This window comes from Pseudochaenichthys georgianus, chromosome 2, assembly GCF_902827115.2.
Source record: "Pseudochaenichthys georgianus chromosome 2, fPseGeo1.2, whole genome shotgun sequence".
Taxonomy (NCBI): Eukaryota; Metazoa; Chordata; class Actinopteri; order Perciformes; family Channichthyidae; genus Pseudochaenichthys; species Pseudochaenichthys georgianus.
In genome coordinates this window covers 10,402,395-10,424,055 of record NC_047504.1, presented here as the reverse complement: position 1 = coordinate 10,424,055, position 21,661 = coordinate 10,402,395, and the positions used below count along the sequence as shown (strand labels likewise).

Genomic DNA, 21,661 nt, shown 5'->3' with positions numbered 1-21,661 from the left:
GAACTCGGTTAAATGGAAGTACGAGGAACACAATGCATCCTCGGTCCAACCGTATTGTTCTCACACAAGGTTAGCTGTAACACTAACACATTACTAAGGCAGCAGACAGACAGATGTGAAGATCCTCTTTTCTCCCGCTGAGCATATCTGCTTACTTTCTATCTCCTGCACTCTATTCTTTTTCATATCTCGGCCACAGATCATTCTAAAGGAGTCAAGAAATTCCTCTGTATTCACAACATCTTCGCCTTCGACCCCCCCTCTGCAAGTTCAATATGAATCTTTACACTCAAAGCTCTTATTCTATCATATATAATAATATGTATGCTGCAATAACCTACCTGTCTACCTCTCTACCTCTCTACCTGTCTACCTCTCTACCTACCTGTCTACCTCTCTACCTACCTGTCTACCTGTCTACCTGTCTACCTCTCTACCTACCTGTCTACCTCTCTACCTCTCTACCTGTCTACCTGTCTACCTCTCTACCTACCTGTCTACCTACCTGTCTACCTGTCTACCTGTCTACCTCTCTACCTACCTGTCTACCTGTCCACCTGTCTACCTGTCTACCTGTCTACCTGTCTACCTGTCTACCTGTCCACCTGTCTACCTACCTGTCTACCTACCTGTCTACCTGTCTACCTGTCTACCTGTCTACCTGTCTACCTACCTGTCTACCTGTCTACCTCTCTACCTGTCTACCTACCTCTCTACCTACCTGTCTACCTCTCTACCTACCTGTCTACCTACCTCTCTACCTGTCTGTCTGTCTGTCTGTCTGTCTGTCTGTCTGTCTGTCTGTCTGTCTGTCTGTCTGTCTGTCTGTCTACCTACCTGTCTACCTACCTGTCTACCTGTCTACCTACCTGTCTACCTGTCTACCTCTCTACCTACCTGTCTACCTACCTGTCTACCTACCTGTCTACCTACCTGTCTACCTACCTGTCTACCTACCTGTCTACCTGTCTACCTGTCTGTCTGTCTGTTTACCTGTCTGTCTGTCTGTCTGTCTGTCTGTCTGTCTGTCTGTCTGTCTGTCTACCTGTCTGTCTACCTACCTGTCTACCTGTCTACCTACCTGTCTACCTGTCTACCTGTCTACATGTCTACATGTCTACATGTGTTGGTCTATTTCTTTGCTGGGACACCCAATAGAGATTCAAACACTGCCACCATTTATCCATCATGTGTTGAAGTCACAATTCATGATGTCAGAAATCCTGAAACGTGTCTGAAAGCTCAGTGGATTTAACCACACTGTTGCTCTTTCAATTTGCATTTTCAGATTGCAATAATTCCCGCTAAGTTATTCTGAGAAGAGTTTATCCACAGAGTAAAGCACTAACTTTATGAGATATGCTTTTGTTTGATGTCTAACACATGCATGCTAAGAAGCACCGAACAACCGATCAACAGCAAGTGTATGAACACACCAACAAGCATAACAATGCAACAAGAAAGACAAAGGCTGCACACTCGCAAAGAAGAAGTCAACAAAGCCACTTTTTCAATGTAATAAAAACAAGGAATCTTAATTAAAAACTTTGTTGGTTCCAACTTCTCAAAGGGAAGGATTAAAGAACTCATTATACCCTACTGTCCTACTAGGGCATTGCGCTCCAAGAATGCAGGGTTGTTGGTTGTTCCTAGAGTCTCTAAAAGTACAATGGGAGCCAGAGCCTTTTCTTATCAAGCTCCACTTTTGTGGAATCAGCTTCCAGTTTGTGTTCGAGCGGCAGACAGCCTATCCGTTTTTAAGAGTGCGCTTAAGACCTTCCTTTTTGATAAAGCTTATAGTTAGAGCTGATTAGATTCAGCCCCTAGTTTGGCTTCTACTGTATAGGCTTAGACTGTCGGTGGGGACATCTTCCTTCTTCCTTCTCTCTGTCTATACCTGTGTACTCTCATGTTCCCATTAACCCAGCTTCCCCACATGGCTTTCTTTTTGGTGTCTATATACGCTGGGATCCGGAGTCATGGATGATCCTGTTGCTGTGTCCTGGATGGATCATCGGTCCTGGATGGATATCCTCGTGGATTCATCTTCTTATTACAGACACATGCATTTCCAAACATTTGGACGACCTATGTTGCAAATGTATTATCTCTTCGATTTACACACGGCATCTATTGCACGTCTGTCCGTCCTGGGAGAGGGATCCCTCCTCTGTTGCTCTCCCTGAGGTTTCTCCCATGTTCCCTTTAAACTGTGGGTTTTCTCCGTAAGTTTTTCCTTGTACGATGTGAGGGTCTGAGGACAGAGGGTCTGAGGACAGAGGGTCTAAGGACAGAGGGTCTGAGGACAGAGGGTGTCGTATTGTCATACTGATATTCTGTACACACTGTGAAGTCCACTGAGACAAATGTAACATTTGTGATATTGGGCTATATAAATAAACATTGATTGATTGATTGATTGATCGATCGATCGATTGATTGATTGATTGATTGATTGATGATGTCTTGCCTCAACCTGGATGTAAACACAGGCCATTTGATTCGATGGGCATTTCTCCCACCCATCTCACATGTAATAGACTAAATGATGAATCAGTTCATTCAAACCTTAACAGACAGATGAATTCACACCATGGATGAACACGGACGAGCCTCCTGAAGAACAGCATAGGTGCTTCTGGCCCTTCAGGAGCTTTCTGTTCAGGACACTATACCCACTGGAGCTGCCATGAAGTGTCCAGCCTGCACATCCAGATGCAGAGGATGCATCATGCTGACAGGAAATGTTTGGAGACAATGCTGAAACTCGAGTGCCCTTTCAGTTATGATCTCGTGACATCCAGGACACTATATTTAGACTTCAACACTCTATTATATATATATTGTGTTCTTTGTCATATCTAAAGGGGAGCTTTTCTTTTTGAAGAGATTTTGGAAAGTGACCAATCAGAAAGAGATTCATCCCTTTCATTTATTCTGTGCGTGTGCGTGTGCGTGTGCGTGTCTGGGTGCACAATATACATTTTTCTAAACCAGTATGATTCAGACAGAGCTCCTCTTGAATTCATTGGAATTGCTTTCTTCTTTCTCTGGTTGACCTGGCCTAATTATCCATGTAATGATATAACCCTGGGGGGAAAGGGGATCTCCCTCTGTGACACACACACACACACACACACACACACACACACACACACACACACACACACACACACACACACACACACACACACACACACACACACACACACACACACACACACACACACACACACACACACACACACACACACACACACACACACACACACACACACACACACACACACACACACACACACACACACACACAGCCTCCTCGTTCCCATAGAAAAGGAAAAAGCCCCTTGCTGAAAGAAGCGAAGACAGGGAATGAATTTCACTCGCTAATTAGACCGGACCCTGCCTCGTATTCACAGCCTGGCCATGAGAACGGAATATTATAGAAAAGAAAAAGGTACAGTGTGTCCAAAGATCCTGACAAAATGACAACGGGCACTTTAGGAAGTACGATCACAAGTGTTTTCTCTTTAGCCTCTGCAGCTCTCTTGTCAAATATTTTTTGAAATGCTGTTTTACATTTAGAAAAAGCAGCAGGGAAAGCATTTCACACAAACTCAATGGTGTTTTTCTGTGTCTGCAGTCTGTGTGAAATTGAGGGAAAGACGCTGTGACAGGAGAAGCATTCTGGCTCATTGTCAAATGGTGAAACATCTGAACACATTGAAACGACAGTGAAGCGGAAACACAGCAACACAAATGTTCTTAACTGGTTCTCTAGAGATATGCTTCAGGTGAAATCCAACAACTGGATTTAACTGGTGAATTAAAACATTATCCAAGCATGTGTGGAAAGAACTTCCTTGAACCCTCTGCCGACAAATCACCCAGGTCTTAGGTGTGTACAGGCATAAGACTGTATACACGGTATTAGTTTTAACCAGCAGGTCATTGGCTACTGAGGATATGAACAAAGAGAGACAATTGGAAATAAGAAAGAGTAAAATGGCTGATAAGTATTTACTTCTTTATGACCTGCACGAATAACGTTAGTGATACTGATGCATCAACTTTAAAGCAGTTGATTTAAACTATAATTTCCCTTGTATAACTGCATACTAGTACACACGTTGTAATCTGTGTTCATTTCTGCTCTAATTTTTGGCAAATGTTAGTATTTGCAGATATTAAGGAGTAGAGGTTTCATCAGGAAAAGGAAGAGTCAGAGGAGACAGTTTCTATTGTAGTTTAAAAACAAAAACAAAATATAATTCAGGGTCTAAATCACTGCTTATGAAAACATGCTAATGAGTTTATCGCTAACAGCGCTGTTTGGAAGAACAGCAGGAAAACGTCCGCTCTCTGCCACAGGCACTTGGCCTCCACTCCGCAGGGAGAAGAGGATACACATTCATCAGATCACTTTGTTTCTGCACTTGTAAGAGGAGACTGTCAGCAGTGGGCTGCGAGACAACAACAACAACAAACCTCTGTTTAGGGACGGCTGAGGCCCCTTTAAAGCTCTGGGACCACACCAGGGTCACACAGGGGCCACACCGTGACCACGCCGGGACCACACCGGGGTCACACTGGGGCCACATTATAATGCACATATCACAGATACATGACTTTCAAAACGTTATATACAGTACTACAAAGCGTATACTTTGATACAGGTACAAACATGAATACTGAGAAGTATCCATGCACGCAAACACATGACTTGTGCACGTTTATCTAAGCACAACAATACACATTCTTGTGAGCATACAAGTAAAGTACAAGAGGAAGACAACAAGGTGTTACAAACATTAAAGGTGGGATATAGGTCATTTTGGAGAAACCAGCTCGAGTGCGTTAGAACGGAGATTCAATTCAATTCAAAACCTTTATTCATCCAGGTGAAATCCTGTTGAGATCAATGATCTCTTTTTCAGGGAGACCTGCAGCAGTAGGTTCCACAAGAAGACATAACAACATAAACAACAGAACAACAAAAGGACATCATACAACAAAATGTACAGGGATTACAATTTACATATCTATCCACATGTACAGGTACCAACAGCATCTGAGTGAGTAGCATCCAACCGAGCTTTAAAAACATGTAGTGGTGCTAGCTTGGTAATGTTCCGTTCTTTTTGGAGACTGTTCCATGTTAGTGGAGCTGCACATCTAAAAGCTGTCTTCCCTAAGTCAGTCCTAGCACTTGGCACATTTAATAAAACCACAGCATGCGATCTCAGGCAATAAGCACTTTCAATTCGCCGAGAGATCAGGGAGCAGATGGAAGGCTGACAGGCAGGTAGGCCATCCAGTCACTTTATCCGGGTCGGCTCAGATGATTGGTCGTGCTTTTTACAGCGCCACGGCTTCCACAGTGACATCTCTTTATGGATTTTTTGTCAAAGCACTTCAGATATTCATCGCTATCGGGATGTTCAGAGCATTCCATGGAATATAACAAAAAGTGTATCTCGAGCCGGTTTCTCAAACTTACCTACCCCACCTTTAAGTAATAAAGAGACAAAGAAAGTGTATTTGACTCACATTAGAAGTCGGTTCCAGCTGCTTTGACGTCATGTTGTTCTTGACTAACGTCTTGCTCCTCTCTGACGGTCCTGTTGTTTCAGAATCAGAAGCAGAATGGGTTTTATTACCAAGGAATCTGAGGACGTTTCTTTGGTGTAAATGGCACGTACAAAGACGCAGAAGAAGAATACGGTGTGTTTGTATAAAAAAAGAAGGAGCAACAAATAGTACTATTATAAAATATATCTTAAAGACTATTGTAATAAATAAAGACAATATTTACACAAATGTGTCAGAAACTGAGTACAGTTAAATAGCTGTGAAGGTTTAAAAGTGTGGAGCAGATAAAAGATAAGATAGGACTTTAATATTATGGAAATTATAAGATACAATAAACACAGCAGTAAAATAATAAAAATAAGAATTATAATGATTAGACTGTATACTAACAGTGCATTTAACAAATTAAACAACGACAGGAAACATAGACGGTCAAATAATGAATGTAAAAAACTGTGCAGTGACGAGCAGCGTGTTAATAATGTAAAGTGGCAAATACGTAATTTGTGCAAGTTAATATTGCACATTGTTATTAATATTGCACATGATAGAGGATTTAAAGCATTAAAATACAGATATATTGTTCACATACAACATTCTTATGTTTGTTTACAGAAGTATTTTTCCTCTTTAACCCTCATTAGCACGTTAGCTTCCAGCGTTACCTAGCGACAATGGAACACCAGCTGACTTAACTGTACCTGAAAGCTAACAGCCGTTTCATTTAAATACCGTTGTTATGTTATTTACAGCAGAGAAAGAGCGGGAAAGTCTAGGTAATTTACTTCTTACTTTGTTTTCCAGCGACTGTGGTGTTGGTCTTACAGAGGCGCCTCTGATTGAGATGTTTTTACTAAAACTAATCAAGGGCTGATGAGAAACACCTGGCACACTTTCCTCAGGTGTGCGTCATTAAAGCTGCAATACTCTATCTGACCACATCTACTATATAAAGACCAGGGGGGCGCTGTTTCACCCATTTTCACTCAGCATGTTAAGAAGATATTGCAAATACATTAACAATAACATAAACATGAACTGTAAATAGGCCTATATATATCAAATGTATATTAATTCATATGATAGAATACAGCATTTTAAATATACAGAATAAGTTATAATACCCTATATTAGAGCAACCTACTAGTACAAGAATACACCTGACACATTGTCAAAGTGTTTTTACACAACAAAAAAAGGTTTGCATTATTGTTATTAGTTTCATTATCATAAATTAAATACGCAGTTCTGGGAACTAAATGGTACAGTATACTGTTATGTGTCTTTAGATTTCTACAGTGTTACATAAGATAACATATGTCTAGTATTTACAGTCGTAAAGCTATGAAATCATCTGATCCATCACATTAGATAGAGAATTGAGCAGTGGCCTTGAGCAGACAATGTGTGTGCACACAGTGTAATGTTCATACTCCAGGTGACGCCTACAGCCCTTAAGCGTTCAGCTAACTAGAAGTCCTTAAGGCTCAGATTGTCTTGTATTGAGTTGAATTTGATTCTATTGTGTGTCAAGACAATGATGACAGTGACAATGAAGAGTGCTGGAGGGCAGATGGAGTAAAGTTTCTGCACAATTTCCCTCATTTAGAGAAGATAGAGGTGGAGAGAAGAAAACAAGGCCGATATATTGGCTCTAAAACAGCATATTCAAATATATCTTTCATTTTTACAAGATTGTGTCACTAAACACTATCAAATATATATATATATATATATATATATATAATATATCCTAGATATATCACCCTTTAAAAGCCGGACCATGATAATGAGACAGTCCTTTGTACGGACAAAAGAGAAGCTCACAAAAACAAGAACAACAATGTGAACTGAGTCATAAACAATTGGTGGCAAATAACAGCAATTTCACAGCTAATTCGTAGATTTCACGTGTGGACGCCTCCATCACCTCCCTCCGTTTAATGCTGTGAAAAGAGACACACGCTGACATTACAGACGAGTACAGAGTGTGTGTGTGTGTGTGTGTGTGTGTGTGTGGGTCTTATGTCTAACGATTTAAGTCTAGTCTGAATGTAAGACCTACTGCTGGGAAAACACACACACACACACACACACACACACACACACACACACACACACACACACACACACACACACACACACACACACACACACACACACACACACACACACACACACACACACACACACACACACACACACACACACACACACACACACACACACACACACACACTGTTGTTACTACAGGTGTCCCCATGATTGCAGGTGAGATTTGATTGGTGATGAGATGCAATGCCATTATATAATAAAACAGCTCAGATGAAATCACGTATATTGCCTAAAAACAGATTTTTGCACCTTCATTTTTTCTTCCACCCTCATCTCGCAACGGAAGACGATGTTGGGCCTTTAAAGGATTACTTTTGAATCTTGTATTTCTAGGAGTCACCTGTTGCTTCTTGCAGGGTTAGATAAGTCTGAACACGATGGAAAATAAACTGATATGTATTTGATTTGTTTGCCAGTCCCATTTCTGTCCCTATAGGGTTTTATAAGGTCTTCCATGTGTTGAGTATGTTCACGATTGGGAGTTTGAATTCGTCCAACATATCTGGTGACAGCCCTCACAAATATCTTAACAAAAAGAGGTTGTTAAGCACTTGGTTACACCTTGAATTTCACCTCCCACCTCTCTAGATTCTATGCTAAGTTAATACGGTTAAATTAAAGGTAAATACATTGCATATTTATAGTCTAAGTTTTTAGTGGCATTTGATGAAACAGCAGGTAAAACATTAAGACTCAGGTCGTTCTGCTCTGGCTTTGAAAAATGGCTCAATGAGTCATTGCAATTAAGCTACAGGAAACAGGTTTGGGAGGTAAAATGGGTCACTTTTAAAACATTTCTTCTGCTTTCCCAGATTTCACCTCTGACAGTGTTGCCCTAGATATTTCTCCATCCTTGTCAGACACACTTTCAGTTCTCACGGCTGCCAGCGAGGAGGAGGAGACGAGGAGATCAGCGCTGACGAGAAGTGAAAAGGACGAAGAAAATCCAATCGATCCAGAAACCTCCATCATAATCTTGTTGACGTCCTCACATGGTGCAGACACAGCCCTGGAGCCACTTTGGAGAACACATTCAATCCCAAAACTGCTTTTTGTATTTATTTAAAAAGGCCTCCGAAAGGGGCAACACATTTGAAATACTCTACTGCACCCCAGTGGCGGATGCATGAAGTGCAGAAGGAAAAAAATCACATTATTTCAGGTTTTTATTCTTCCACTTCTGGCTTTTATTTCCAAGCAAATGTACAGTTGATTGCCATTGAAAGCTACAGAAAGGTTGGCAAAAAATCCACAAGTAAATCTTGATATGACTCTGTTAAAAACTGTATATAAAAAAGACCCCAAAACTGTACATCAATTAACACAACTACATGTATATTATATATACTGTATCTGAGCATACAGCGCTTTATAGATATGGATGGTTATGAGAAATATAATACATCGTAAAAGAGGAAATAACATTCTGTTCGAAGGCTGTCAGTTCAGGTCTCGTTGAAAGAGTTAGGACAAGAGCGATCTGTACATGAAATCCATAATCAATGGCTTCTTCTCTACAGCAAAGTGTCAATCATCAGATAGATTCAGTGCGGGTGCATCCGAGCTAACACACATCTCTTTTTTAAAGCATACATACATCTCCAGTGTTGTTTGGTTGTTCCAATACTCCTCGAAATAAATAGGACACACATCAAATACTGTACTGTAAAAAACATAATCTCTAACATATATACAAATTGCATTTAAGTAAGTGTGGGTATAGTTTTGTCATTCATTAATTAATTCATTTGGATTCAACAGTTTTGAACAACTATTGGAGATACAGGAAGTACCTGACTATCTCTTGGGAAGATTACGTGTGTGCTTTTGTATTTGGTTAAAAGGGACAAATTAGATATGCAAATTAGGTCACATTTATCAAATAATCTGACGGTGAAATTTGAATGACTGTTTTACATAAATATCGATGTGTGTAGTACTCGGAGAGGCTAAATTGAAAGGAAACATGTCGACCAAATGTCAGTTTGTAACATTAATATCTTTCCAGTGAGTGACCACGAGGTACAGGCGAATGTTAAACATTACACATAATAGAAAACAACAAAAAGAGACTGGTGCCCTCCTGGATATGTATAAAACATTTGGAATAAAAAGCATAAAAAACATATTTTGGTGCGAGAAGTACGGAACATTCACCACGTGTCTCTTGTGTTACTTCAGTGCTGCCTTTGTTCTGAATAAGTCGTATGGGACAGTAACCTCTGTGTTTTCCCTCACTTATCCACTCTCGCAGTCATGCATCCACACGCCGGTCATCAGCGGTGATTTGTACGCCCGATCGCTTGTGATGAATCCTAAATGAACCTTAATGCCAGCGAAGACAGTTCAGCAGAGAAAGTACCACAAGGCACCTACAGTAAAGCAGCTAAAGGGATCTGGAGCAGCGTCAAGGCTTTGGTTCGTATTATTCCAATAAAGAAAGCATGATTTCTACACCGCCTCACGTTGATAGATGCATGGGCGGATGGTGGAGAGGAGGAGGATGATCAGACGGATGGAGGCGGCGCTCACAGAGGTAGGAACACTTCCACTTCAGCGTCACTTCACCTCAGGGAGAATGAGAAAGACTGGAAGAGAGACAGCTACGAAGACAGGCAGGAAAGTGTGAGACAGATCTGAAAAGGCCTTTGTTAAGATGGACTTAGACTAACACCATCATAAGGCCTTTAGGAGCATCAACACTGAGCTATTTGATGCTGTAAGCTGAGAATACTTAATGAGGGTCTGATGTCCCACTTTAAACAGAGTTGTTTCCAGGCTTCATGCTAAGCTTAGCTTACCGTCTCCGATCAACAAATGGCCGCCTGGCAAAATCAGCGAATCTCAGAAAAACTGCATTTCAATGTAAGGCATCAAGTATTTTAGGGCACTTGATAAAATCCTTTTTTTCGTGTTGTGATTATCTCAACAAGGACACGCACATTTGATACTTTTTAAAAGGTGCTTCAACACAAGTTAAATAGCTCTCACATCTTGACCACTGACACGGACCCCACATGTGCTTCTAAAGGATCTTTGGTAAAAGGTCATGTGGTATTTACAAAGTGACATTAAGGCATTTAAAGCAGCTAACATACAGTATAGCCATTTCTACTATTTGCTAAGCCATTAGAACAACTTGGATCAGCCTCTGTATATAGAATATTACGTACGTGAAGAAGGTCTACAGGTAAAGTGCTTTACAGACAATAGGGGATTCTGCAGAGATGAATGCAACACACACTAAAACACAGCTAGCTATCAGCACACACACACACACCTGACCCACAGATGAATCTAGTCTACCTACAGGTGAAAGCTCAAGTGTTGGATGTGCAGCTGAAGTAGGTCTTATTTCCAAAAATAAGGATGAATTAGAAAAATAAGACGCACTCAGATCCATATCTCCAACACTTGGGCTTTACCGCTCCACTACACTCTTTCTTACAGTGTTGTAGAGAGTCCTAGGGAGTGTTTCGGGATAACATGTTTGCACACAGGCAACACCAGTTAGTCCTGAAAAGAGGCAGAGATGGTGGGAGTGAAGAAAAAGAAAAGGTTTGGTCAGAGAAAGCTCAAGCCGGCTTCAGCAGCAGCACAATCACAATTATTTTTAAAAAGTCATATACATCCTTTAAACGAAGTACACTTCAGCTGCCAGCTAGCGAAGGCAGGCAGACTTAAAGGGCCAGAGCACATATTTCCACTGACGTAAGACATGTGTGTGTTGTGACATCGACACGCGGAGCCCTTTGCAAAATGTGGCGGCAAGCGAGTCCTTTAGGGGCCGTCCCATAATGCTTTGCTGCATACTTGGCTGAGCATTTGTGAAGGTCACTTTCATTGTAATCCCTTACAGGTGGACTACAGATACCGGCGGTTAGCATCACAGCCAGGTATTTCACTCCAGTCACATAAATAAGTTATTAAACTACTCCTTTGTTCAGTTCCACAAATAGATGCAATTGTATCTGATATTAGAGAATAGTGAGACGCAAATAAATTAGACTGAGGTCTCTGGCCCCGCCACCCCACTGTAGGCGTGCTTCGAGTGGCCATCGGCGAATCGGAGTAGAGGGGTGAAGGTGCTGTAGTCTGGCTGTGTCTGCCAGCGTGCGAACATGGTTTTCTTTCTAAAGGGTTCAGACCTTCGAGGGTTCCCCTGGGTGCCCGAGCCTCGCCGGTGGCCGCCTGCCCTGGACGGAGCGTGGAGAGACGCCAGGGGGGTGAACTCTGACAGGTGGCCCTCGTAGAGTTTGTCAGCGCTCTGTGGGGGAGTAAAGAGGGAGGAAGAGGAAGTTAAAAGCAGAATACATGTGCTAAAAGGAGGAGACATTGTTATCCCAGCTGGCCAAACGTTTAACTGAAGATGCATTCGAGCACTTCTAGTTTGTCATTCATTCAAATACCTGAACTATTACCTGTATATCTTAGGTGATATAGTATCCACCTTTGTCATGCTCTTAGCATTAAATACTGATGAAGAACAGTAGCATTCTGTTGTTGCTATTATTTAAAAAAAAAGCCAAAACCCCATTTATTTTAACTGGCAGATATTTTGGAGGAAGGATAACAAGCTGAATCGAAGAAGGAGATAATGGCTGCAGGGCTTTTATCCACAGCAACACCCTTTCATCTGTCAGTAACCGGACCCTGGAAACTGAGTCAGAATACAATTCAATTATTTACATAATTCAATAAATAAAGTCTTGCATTGGCTTTAATCTAATCGGCCAGCTGTGACAATAACATCCTGTGCATGCTGCGTACACACGCCATGCAACCCCGGCAGATGAAGTACAAGAATATGTAAATGTAATATATAAAGACACCATCAAAAAAACATGCAAATGGTAACTTATAATAAACATGCATGAATGGGCAAGGATACAAAGTGCCACTAGAGAGCGCCAGAGCTCCATGTGAAGACCCGACAGGATGCAAAGGTGGTATACAATACCTGAGAACCTCACACACACACACACACCCCTGTGTTAGTCAGGTAAACACACATCTGTGACACCACACCACAGCAACGTGAACCCCATCACTGCAGGATGTTAGCTTCACCCACCATTACCAACGCCTACCATCACACACTCTGCGTTACCGTGCTGCAGCGCCCTAGGCTTCTGTGAGCGCTATTCCATCTAGCAAGGAGTCTGAGCTGTGGTAGGTCAGCGTCCTCTCTGACTCTTTAATACCCCTCACACGCTGTGGACACGCACACAACCATTCAAAGACATTAAGGACCTGACATGTACATATTAAAAACACACGAACAAAATGGCATAGTAGTCTAGTTGCCGGCCTTGTGAACCCTGGACATGTTGAGTGTCCAAAGCGTCATGTTAGGAATGTATAGTCGGGGTCCCCAGTACACATCTCCAACATAACACGTTGGCGCACTCACATGTGGCTCCATGTGCTTGCAAATAGACGATACAGTTTATCCAGCATGCAATCTGACAGAGAGACAACAAGTGACTTCATGCAGAAACAGCGGCAGGGAGAAAAGGAACAGGATACAGGAAACAGAGGATTTGACACAAGTTAGCGACAGGAGGAAAGGCTGAGGGTCACCTAGGGTTAGAAACTGATTCTGCTGGAAGTCTGAGACAGCATAAAGATGGTGGAGGGCTCAGAGGCAAGGCAGCGACGCTTAGTCTGCTAGGGGTGAAGAGGAGGAAGAGGAACAAGGAGGTAAGAGGGAGAGGGGAAAAAGAGTTAAAGCTCTGGAAATCAGTCACATGATCAATTATCTACAGAGAATGGACAGTTATAACGATTGTTAAGAGAGAAGGACGTACTGTGCACACACACACACACACACACACACACACACACACACACACACACACACACACACACACACACACACACACACACACACACACACACACACACACACACACACACACACACACACACACACAACACACACACACACACACACACACACACACACACACACACACACACACACACACACACACACACACACACACACACACACACACACACACACACACACACTTACATCAAACAGAGTAGGGACGTAGCCGAAGCCAGCATACATCTGCTGAGTCATCAGTTAGGCATTACACACACTTCTCAGAGGAGGCCTGTTATACATTCATCTATAAGTCTATAAAGAAGGGGGGGGTCCTTCTTTGTACACAGCAGTAGATGCACACTCATCAGTGTGTATGCTCCCACCTGTATGCATTCGGTGGTGGTCGGCCACAGCGCCCGGCAGATCACCTTCTTCAACACGTCTGGCAGCAGGCTGGCCGTTATCAGGAGGATTATACTGAGCCAGGCCGGACCGCTGGACAACATCTGCATGAACACATAGTACATCCTCTGGTAGTTCAGGAAGGGCCTGCAGGAGAGGAGAGGAGACAAGAGAGGAGAGGAAACAAGAGAGGGAAGGAGAGGAGAGGAAACAAGAGAGGAGAGGAAACAAGAGAAGGAAGGAGAGGAAACAAGAGAGGAGAGGAAACAAGAGAGGGAAGGAGAGGAGATGAAACAAGAGAGGAGAGGAAACAAGAGAGAAGAGGAAACAAGAGAGGGAAGGAGAGGAGATGAATCAAGAGAGGAGAGGAAACAAGAGAGGGAAGGAGATGAAACAAGAGAGGAGAGGAAACGAGAGGGAAGGAGAGGAGATGAAACAAGAGAGGAGAGGAAACAAGAGAAGGAAGGAACAAGAGAGGGAAGGAGAGGAGATGAAACAAGAGAGGAGAGGAAACAAGAGAGGAAAGGAGAGGAAACAAGAGAGGAGAGGAAACACGAGAGGGAAGGAGAGGAGATGAAACAAGAGAGGAGAGGAAACAAGAGAGGAGAGGAAACAAGAGGGAAGGAGAGGAAACAAGAGAGGGAAGGAGAGGAAACAAGAGGGAAGGAGAGGAGAGGAAACAAGAGAGGAGAGGAAACAAGAGAGGAGGGGAAGGAGAGGAGATGAATCAAGAGAGGAGAGGAAACAAGAGAGGAGAGGAAACAAGAGAAGGAAGGAGAGGAAACAAGAAAGGAGAGGAAACAAGAGAGGAGAGGAAACAAGAGAGGGAAGGAGAGGAGATGAAACAAGAGAGGAGAGGAAACAAGAGAGGGAAGGAGAGGAGATGAAAATAATGGAAACAAGAGGAAAGGAGACGAGATTAGAGGAGAGGAAACAAGAGAGGGATGGAGAGGAGATGAAAAATAATGGGAACAAGAGAAAGGAGACGAGATTAGAGGAGAGGAAACAAGAGATGGAAGGAGAGGAGATGAAAATAATGGAAACAAGAGGAAGGAGATTGAGATTAGAGGAGAGGAAACAAGAGAGGGAAGGAGAGGAGATGAAAATAATGGAAACAAGAGGAAAGGAGATGAGATTAGAGGATAGGAAATAAGAGAGGGAAGGAGAGGAGATGAAAATAATGGAAACAAGAGGAAAGGAAACAAAAGAGGAGAGGAGAGGAAACAAGAGAGGGAAGGAGAGGAGATGAAAAAATAATGGAAACAAGAGGAAAGGAGACGAGATTAGAGAGAGGAACAAGGGACGAGATGAAAATAATGGAAACAAGAGGAAAGGAGAGAGATTAGAGGAGATTAAACGAGAGGAAGGAGAGGAGATGAAATAATGGAAACAAGAGGAAAGGAGAAGAGATTAGAGGAGAGGAAACAAGAGAGGGAAGGAGAGGAGATGAAAAAAAAATGGAAACAAGAGGAAAGGAGAAGAGATTAGAGGAGAGGAAACAAGAGAGGGAAGGAGAGGAGATGAAAATAATGGAAACAAGAGGAAAGGAGATGAGATTAGAGGAGGGAACAAGAGAGAGGAGTGAAAATAATGGAAACAAGAGGAAAGGAGAAGAGATTAGAGGAGAGGAACAAGAGAGGGAAGGAGAGGAGGATTGAAAATAATGGAACAAGAGGAAAGGAGACGAGATTAGAGGAGAGGAACAAGAGAAGGATGATGAAAATAATGGAAACAGAGGAAGGAGAAGAGATTAGAGGAGAGGAAACAAGTAGAGGGAAGGAGAGGAGATGAAATAATGGAAACAGAGGAAAGGAGAAGAGAATTAGAGGGAGGAAACAAGAAAGGAGAATAGATGAGCTAATACCAGAGGAGCGGAAGGAGGCACCACAAATAAAAAAAAGAATTTTATTTAATTATCTTTTGAGGTTTTAGGCTTTTACAAACAAATCATGCATTTAGCAACATAATGTGTTGCCTTATTCCCTTTAGAAACATCTTTCATGAATTGTATGTATATTATTTATCTAGGGGAATATGTACAAATATAGCGATGACATCTCCTATTCTAAATCATCTTCTTCTGTAAACATACATAACATTTCTTAAAAGTTTAGATGATATTAATACAAATATATAAGTTCAAAGCCTACCAGATGATTCCTCCCACAGCAGAGAGAAGACACAAAAGAAGACCAGCGAGCCCCAGATGACAAAATGGTTGATCCACGTCCAGTAATTAGTTCCAGAGCCAACCTGCAGGAGAGGAAGGGAGACATCGAGCTGTCAGACCGAAGCTCACTCGAAGCAGTGCTTCTCAAAGTGTGTGCGCCCCCTAGTGGTCCGTGAGTATATTGGTAACATTTGAAATAAATACATTTAAGTTTTCCGCACTCTCGCGGGAATATCTCAGCAATGGAGCGAGCTTAAGTTTCACTTTCGATTGCATGATATAGCCCAGCGCAACACCTCATCACACATGTTGCCACTTGTTTGTACCATTTTGAGGCGATTTGTAATCTGTTCTAGAAAAACGATGTGTTTTTTGATATTTGTGGAGTTAGGTGGTCCGCGAGTGTTTTTGTATTGGTTAAATCCTTGGTATGAAAAAGTTTGAGAAAACACCAGGAGGCTAATCCGGCCTGGCTGCTCCTGTGTGCGTGTGTGTGTGTGTGTGTACCTTGAATGTAACAGTGAAGACCAGCACAGTGAAGACCAGCGTCCCAAACGTCCAGTTTCCAAACATCTGCAGAAAAAGGTGCCACCCATGCCGTTAGTGACACATTTCAAATGAAAAAATACTTTGTTTTTTGTGAAATAACTGATGTTGGAATGCACTCGTGCTATTTGAGGTCGCTCTACAGGCCTGGTGTTAATACTGCATGGCACACAAGGATAAACTCAAGTGCAACCATCCAATAATGAATCACTCAATTATACAGATGGTGCTGACAGGGGGAGGACAGATCGTCTGATGACTGATGGAGGGGAAAGATGAGAATATAACCAGAAGAAGAGATGTGCAACCTGATTATAAATGGACAAAGACAAAATGAAGCAAGGCAGCCTCTTTACTTATGGAAGTATACAAATAGTCCTGATGGCTCGGAGAGAAACCGCGAATGTGAGAATGCTCTCCTGCTCTGAACGGAGCTCCATCAGCTGAGGGGGAATTACATTAGGAGGATCACTAAATGTTAATGGAAGAAAAGGGCAGTTCATATTCTCGTATCCCCTGATTTTAACTCGTCGTCACACACACACACAACAATACACACTGAATGTAAAAGTTACGCTGCTGAATCACTACATTAACACCTACACACACACACACTACACAGAGCCTAGAGGAGATGTGGACTACAGCAAGCACTACACATGAGATGAATGGACGATGGGTGTTTTGGTATCAGGCTGTGTGACGGGACTTGGAAAACTGAAGTCGGGGGGGATGACAGAGAGACCGGGACAGGCCTTACCATCTGTGGTTGGTTGTCATTAGCTGGGAGGAGGAGGAAAGAAGAGAAGCAAAAAGAAAAAGCAACACAAAGGTAAGAGGAGAGAAAATGAAGAAGAGGAAGAAGGCCAGAAGAAGACAAATCATAATAAAAATAAACAACAGTTTTGTGGCTGGAGAAGAATAAAAATAATTCATAAATTAAAGTGAAGTCAAGCAATTCAAGGCAGACCCAAAGGATTCTGGGAGCTGCTTGAAATAAGAAGGAAACAATAGAGAAACACAGAGGAAGATGGAGACCCGCCATGCTGTCGTATCTCTGGTGCGAACGGGAGATCGTGCACGTCCTCGTCTTATCTTACTATTATTGACTTACCTCCACGTAAGACCGTGTGTTACAGGTGCAATACAAAATAAAGAACCAGGAAATTATCTCTCGGGCGCTTTATTTTTAAGAGATCTACCATTAAAGCAATTCCTTATTTCAATGAAGTCTACGGTTAAAGCAAATTGGACATGGGTGATAAAAGAAAGGTGAGATTAAGCTGAGATTTCAAAGTCAAATATCCTTGTGTATTAATAAACGTGAAACGACCCAAAAAGACAAGTGCAAAGTGACGAATAGGAAAACTACATATCTTATATTGAAGTATGCAGCATAATATTTGATAAATGAAACATCCAACAAGATTAAAAAAACATTGTTGCAAAGATATCTAATTATATATTACTTGCTTTCCCTCACAAGCCTTGAGGTGGAAAATACGAAACTGAAAGGATTAAATGTCGGCATTTAGCAGCTTGTTGATGCTTTTACTTTGAAAAACGCACCCTAAATGACACGTGGGTGTTACCTGTCCGTTGCTGGTGAAGGTGGTGTTGTCAAACAGGAAGTAAGCACCGAAGAACATCACGATGGCGTCGTACACACCCAGGAGAGTCCAGTAAACGAAGATGGGCCACCGCAGCAGAGAGTTCTTAGCAATGTCTCTGTGAAGATGATATTAAACGGATTCAATGACTCACGTTGACGTCTTATATGAGCGACTGCACTTATTGATCTGTTCTACATTAGCTACCAGAAATGGCTGTAATGAGATCTTTCTAATTTGATAATCATTTTGAATACATCATGGATATAGGTAACATATAAACATTCGGTAATAAAACAACCTGTGTGATTTCATAAGAGGAGAAAAGGACGAGTTTTCCTAGTCATGTGAAACCTTGAGTTCTCTCTTTGAGCTGAACTGAAGCCAATCAAAGCGAGGTAACGTGGCCTGATGTGAACGTCTCCTTTGCATGGATGTTAAATCAATGGAAAATTTGTATGCCTTTATTTAGAGGAAAATTGAGTTAGCGTACCGTTCTGCTTCGGAAATGACTTAATCTTCAGCTATTATTTTGTAAATAAATAATGCATTGCAGGGTTTAATAACTGAGAACATCTGAAATGTAGTCATGTGTTTCTTTTGATCATGAGGCCAAAATCAGTACCGTGTTTTTTATTTATTCAATCAACCTTTATTTATTCTTTGAGGGACGACGCTAAGAGAAGATACACAAATATAAAATAGTCACAGCTATTCAAACGTTAAGGAAATTAATTGACAAGATACATTTGGATATTTAAAATGTTTTATATGGTATAGTTTGCATTTCCCAATTAGGATAAGTTAAGCAGCTCCATTTGCAACATCAACAAGGCTGTATCAAAACAGACATTTAAAATGACATTACAATCACTGAAGACCATATTTAAAGACCCTTCAATGTACATTTCATTTATTCATCCAACCACCAGGCTTGAAATGACTTCTAAAACAAATCTGTCTGACTTGTGTGCTTGCAGTTCTCAGGGTATGAAGGGATGGGGGAGTTGTACCTGTATAGCGACGGGTCCTTCTTCAGGATGTCCACGTTGATGTGCTGCTCGATGAGGCTGTAGAGCAGGATGGGCAGCGAGGTGAAGCTGATGTTGTACAGGGTCAAGTAGGCGGTGTCAAACAGCGGCTGGGGAGACAGGCAGAGAACATGTTAGGAGATATACTTGTATTTTATTTATTACGTTGGTTTGATTTCTGCGTGCCTACCTGTTGTGAGAAGCCACAGAAGAACTGATAGAGGAACTGAGGGAAAATGAAGCAGACATTCTGGGAAGAAGGCAGAAAGCAAAGGTTAGTTGTGATAAAATATGTAAGTTGTGTTGGTCTCATATTCTTCCTGTCAGACTACCTTGTAGAAGAAGTATTGCACCAGCTCTGATATGCGGATGTAGTAATAATGTCCGTGAACGAGCAGAATCTTCTTGAGGTGTTTGAACTTCGGGATGGCGTAGTCGCTGTTCCTCACCGCCTGGCGACCCTCCTTCCCCATGATCCCTGAAGAGGCAGATATCATGTGTTAATATGAGGTGATGTTGTTGGTTTAAAAAGTGCAGGACGGAAAAACTGTGACTAACCGATGCCAACATGGGCCTCGAGGATCATGCTGACATCGTTAGCTCCGTCTCCAATGGCCAGCGTGATCGGATGCTCTTCAGAGGCTTTGATCAGCTTCACAATCTAGAAAAACAAGAAACAATGATATGATACCTTTAACTCCGTACAGCAGCTTCACAGATGTGCACTTATATGTCAATATAGATCCATATCAAGTCCTCAGAGTTTCGTACCTGTGCTTTCTGCAGAGGTGCCATCCGACAGCAGAGCACGGCGCTGCAGTTGCGGCAGATTTCTAGGAAGATGTCTTTGTAGTTCCCCGAGTTGGAGTCCTCCTGGGCCGGCCTCATCACCGCAGAGAGGGTGGCTCCATCGATGATCAGACCAAAGTCAGTGCAGTCGCCTGATAAACTGGACAAACACAACACCGGTCAAATACGTGCATCGTGGGGACACGGTAACACACACGTTTCTGAAAACGGAAGCCCTGAGGCAAATGAGATGCGGACAAATAGATCCATTCTCCAAGTCTGTGTTGATATGGAAAAGAAGATCTCTGTGCTTGCTACAAAGCATACTAAGAACCACACAGATACCCACCCAGAGAAGGAGTCCCGGGCCATGCCCCCGTGCTGCCTCAGGACGGTCCTGCTCAGGTCGAACAGCACGTCGTGCAGAGTCTGCTCCTCGGTGCGCTTGGTGGTCAGCTCCAGGATCTGGGTGTTGCGGTGAAACAGTTTGCTGGCGTAGCAGGTTGCGGCCGCCGTCTCCATCTTATCGCCCGTCAGCACCCACACCTTCATGCCCGCCTTGTGCAGAGACTCAATGGTGTCCGCCGCCTTTTCCTGGAGCCTTTAGTGAAGGCAGAGACAGAGACAGTGTTAGGACGCCGGATGAGCTGACTCGCGATGCCCTCGGGGTTAACAATCCCTCTTAAGCCTTCACTGTAATTGCTTTAGTACCGAGTGTGCTATCGGAGGGGTGAACTCAGATAGTCTCACTCAGAAGTGGAGCAGCACTTGTCACACTCACAGAATGGAGAGTAAGTGCTTCAGCATTTAGATCCAAGAAGTGCAAGTAGAACAAGATGTTAATGACAGAGCACCTTTATATAATGAACAAGAGATCCTGCACCTGTCCTCCACAGCAGTGGCTCCCAGCAGGATCAGGTCTTTCTCGATTGCGTCGTAAGCCTCGGCCAGGATATGTATAAAACATTTGGAATAAAAAGCATAAAAACATATTTTGGTGCGAGAAGTACGGAACATTCACCACGTGTCTCTTGTGTTACTTCAGTGCTGCCTTTGTTCTGAATAAGTCGTATGGGACAGTAACCTCTGTGTTTTCCCTCACTTATCCACTCTCGCAGTCATGCATCCACACGCCGGTCATCAGCGGTGATTTGTACGCCCGATCGCTTGTGATGAATCCTAAATGAACCTTAATGCCAGCGAAGACAGTTCAGCAGAGAAAGTACCACAAGGCACCTACAGTAAAGCAGCTAAAGGGATCTGGAGCAGCGTCAAGGCTTTGGTTCGTATTATTCCAATAAAGAAAGCATGATTTCTACACCGCCTCACGTTGATAGATGCATGGGCGGATGGTGGAGAGGAGGAGGATGATCAGACGGATGGAGGCGGCGCTCACAGAGGTAGGAACACTTCCACTTCAGCGTCACTTCACCTCAGGGAGAATGAGAAAGACTGGAAGAGAGACAGCTACGAAGACAGGCAGGAAAGTGTGAGACAGATCTGAAAAGGCCTTTGTTAAGATGGACTTAGACTAACACCATCATAAGGCCTTTAGGAGCATCAACACTGA

At 42.6% G+C, this 21,661-nt stretch overlaps 2 protein-coding genes and 1 long non-coding RNA gene across 8 annotated transcripts in view; all 3 read right to left on the bottom strand.

The window, feature by feature from the left end:
• LOC117456676 (uncharacterized) overlaps positions 1-5,626 on the bottom strand; it is a 32,563-nt gene extending 26,937 nt beyond the window's left edge. Inside the window, exon 1 of the long non-coding RNA XR_004553265.2 lies at positions 5,551-5,626. This is a non-coding gene — a long non-coding RNA (uncharacterized lncRNA). The remainder of the gene's footprint in view (positions 1-5,550) is intronic.
• A 3,234-nt stretch (positions 5,627-8,860) lies between these two features.
• atp11a (ATPase phospholipid transporting 11A) overlaps positions 8,861-21,661 on the bottom strand; it is a 45,876-nt gene continuing 33,075 nt past the window's right edge. For 2 of the 6 annotated variants that reach the window (XM_034101404.2, XM_034101395.1), the window contains exons 29-30: positions 13,927-14,092; positions 8,861-11,974 (exon numbers count right to left, since the gene is read on the bottom strand). In XM_034101404.2, the coding sequence (XP_033957295.1) occupies positions 11,711-11,974; positions 13,927-14,092 (430 nt within the window). In that variant the 3' untranslated portion in view covers positions 8,861-11,710. The other 4 variants (XM_034101411.2, XM_034101421.1, XM_034101436.1 and 1 more) reach the window with 4 other exon arrangements.
• LOC139435340 (phospholipid-transporting ATPase IH-like) lies at positions 16,085-21,037 on the bottom strand. Its single transcript, XM_071205875.1, has 10 exons — positions 20,975-21,037; positions 20,441-20,692; positions 20,074-20,251; positions 19,861-19,963; positions 19,635-19,780; positions 19,493-19,552; positions 19,285-19,412; positions 18,254-18,389; positions 16,623-16,688; positions 16,085-16,198 (listed from the first exon to the last, which is right to left on the bottom strand). Exons 2-10 carry the CDS (start codon positions 20,641-20,643, stop codon positions 16,085-16,087), a joined length of 1,134 nt encoding a protein of 377 aa, XP_071061976.1. The 5' UTR covers positions 20,644-20,692; positions 20,975-21,037.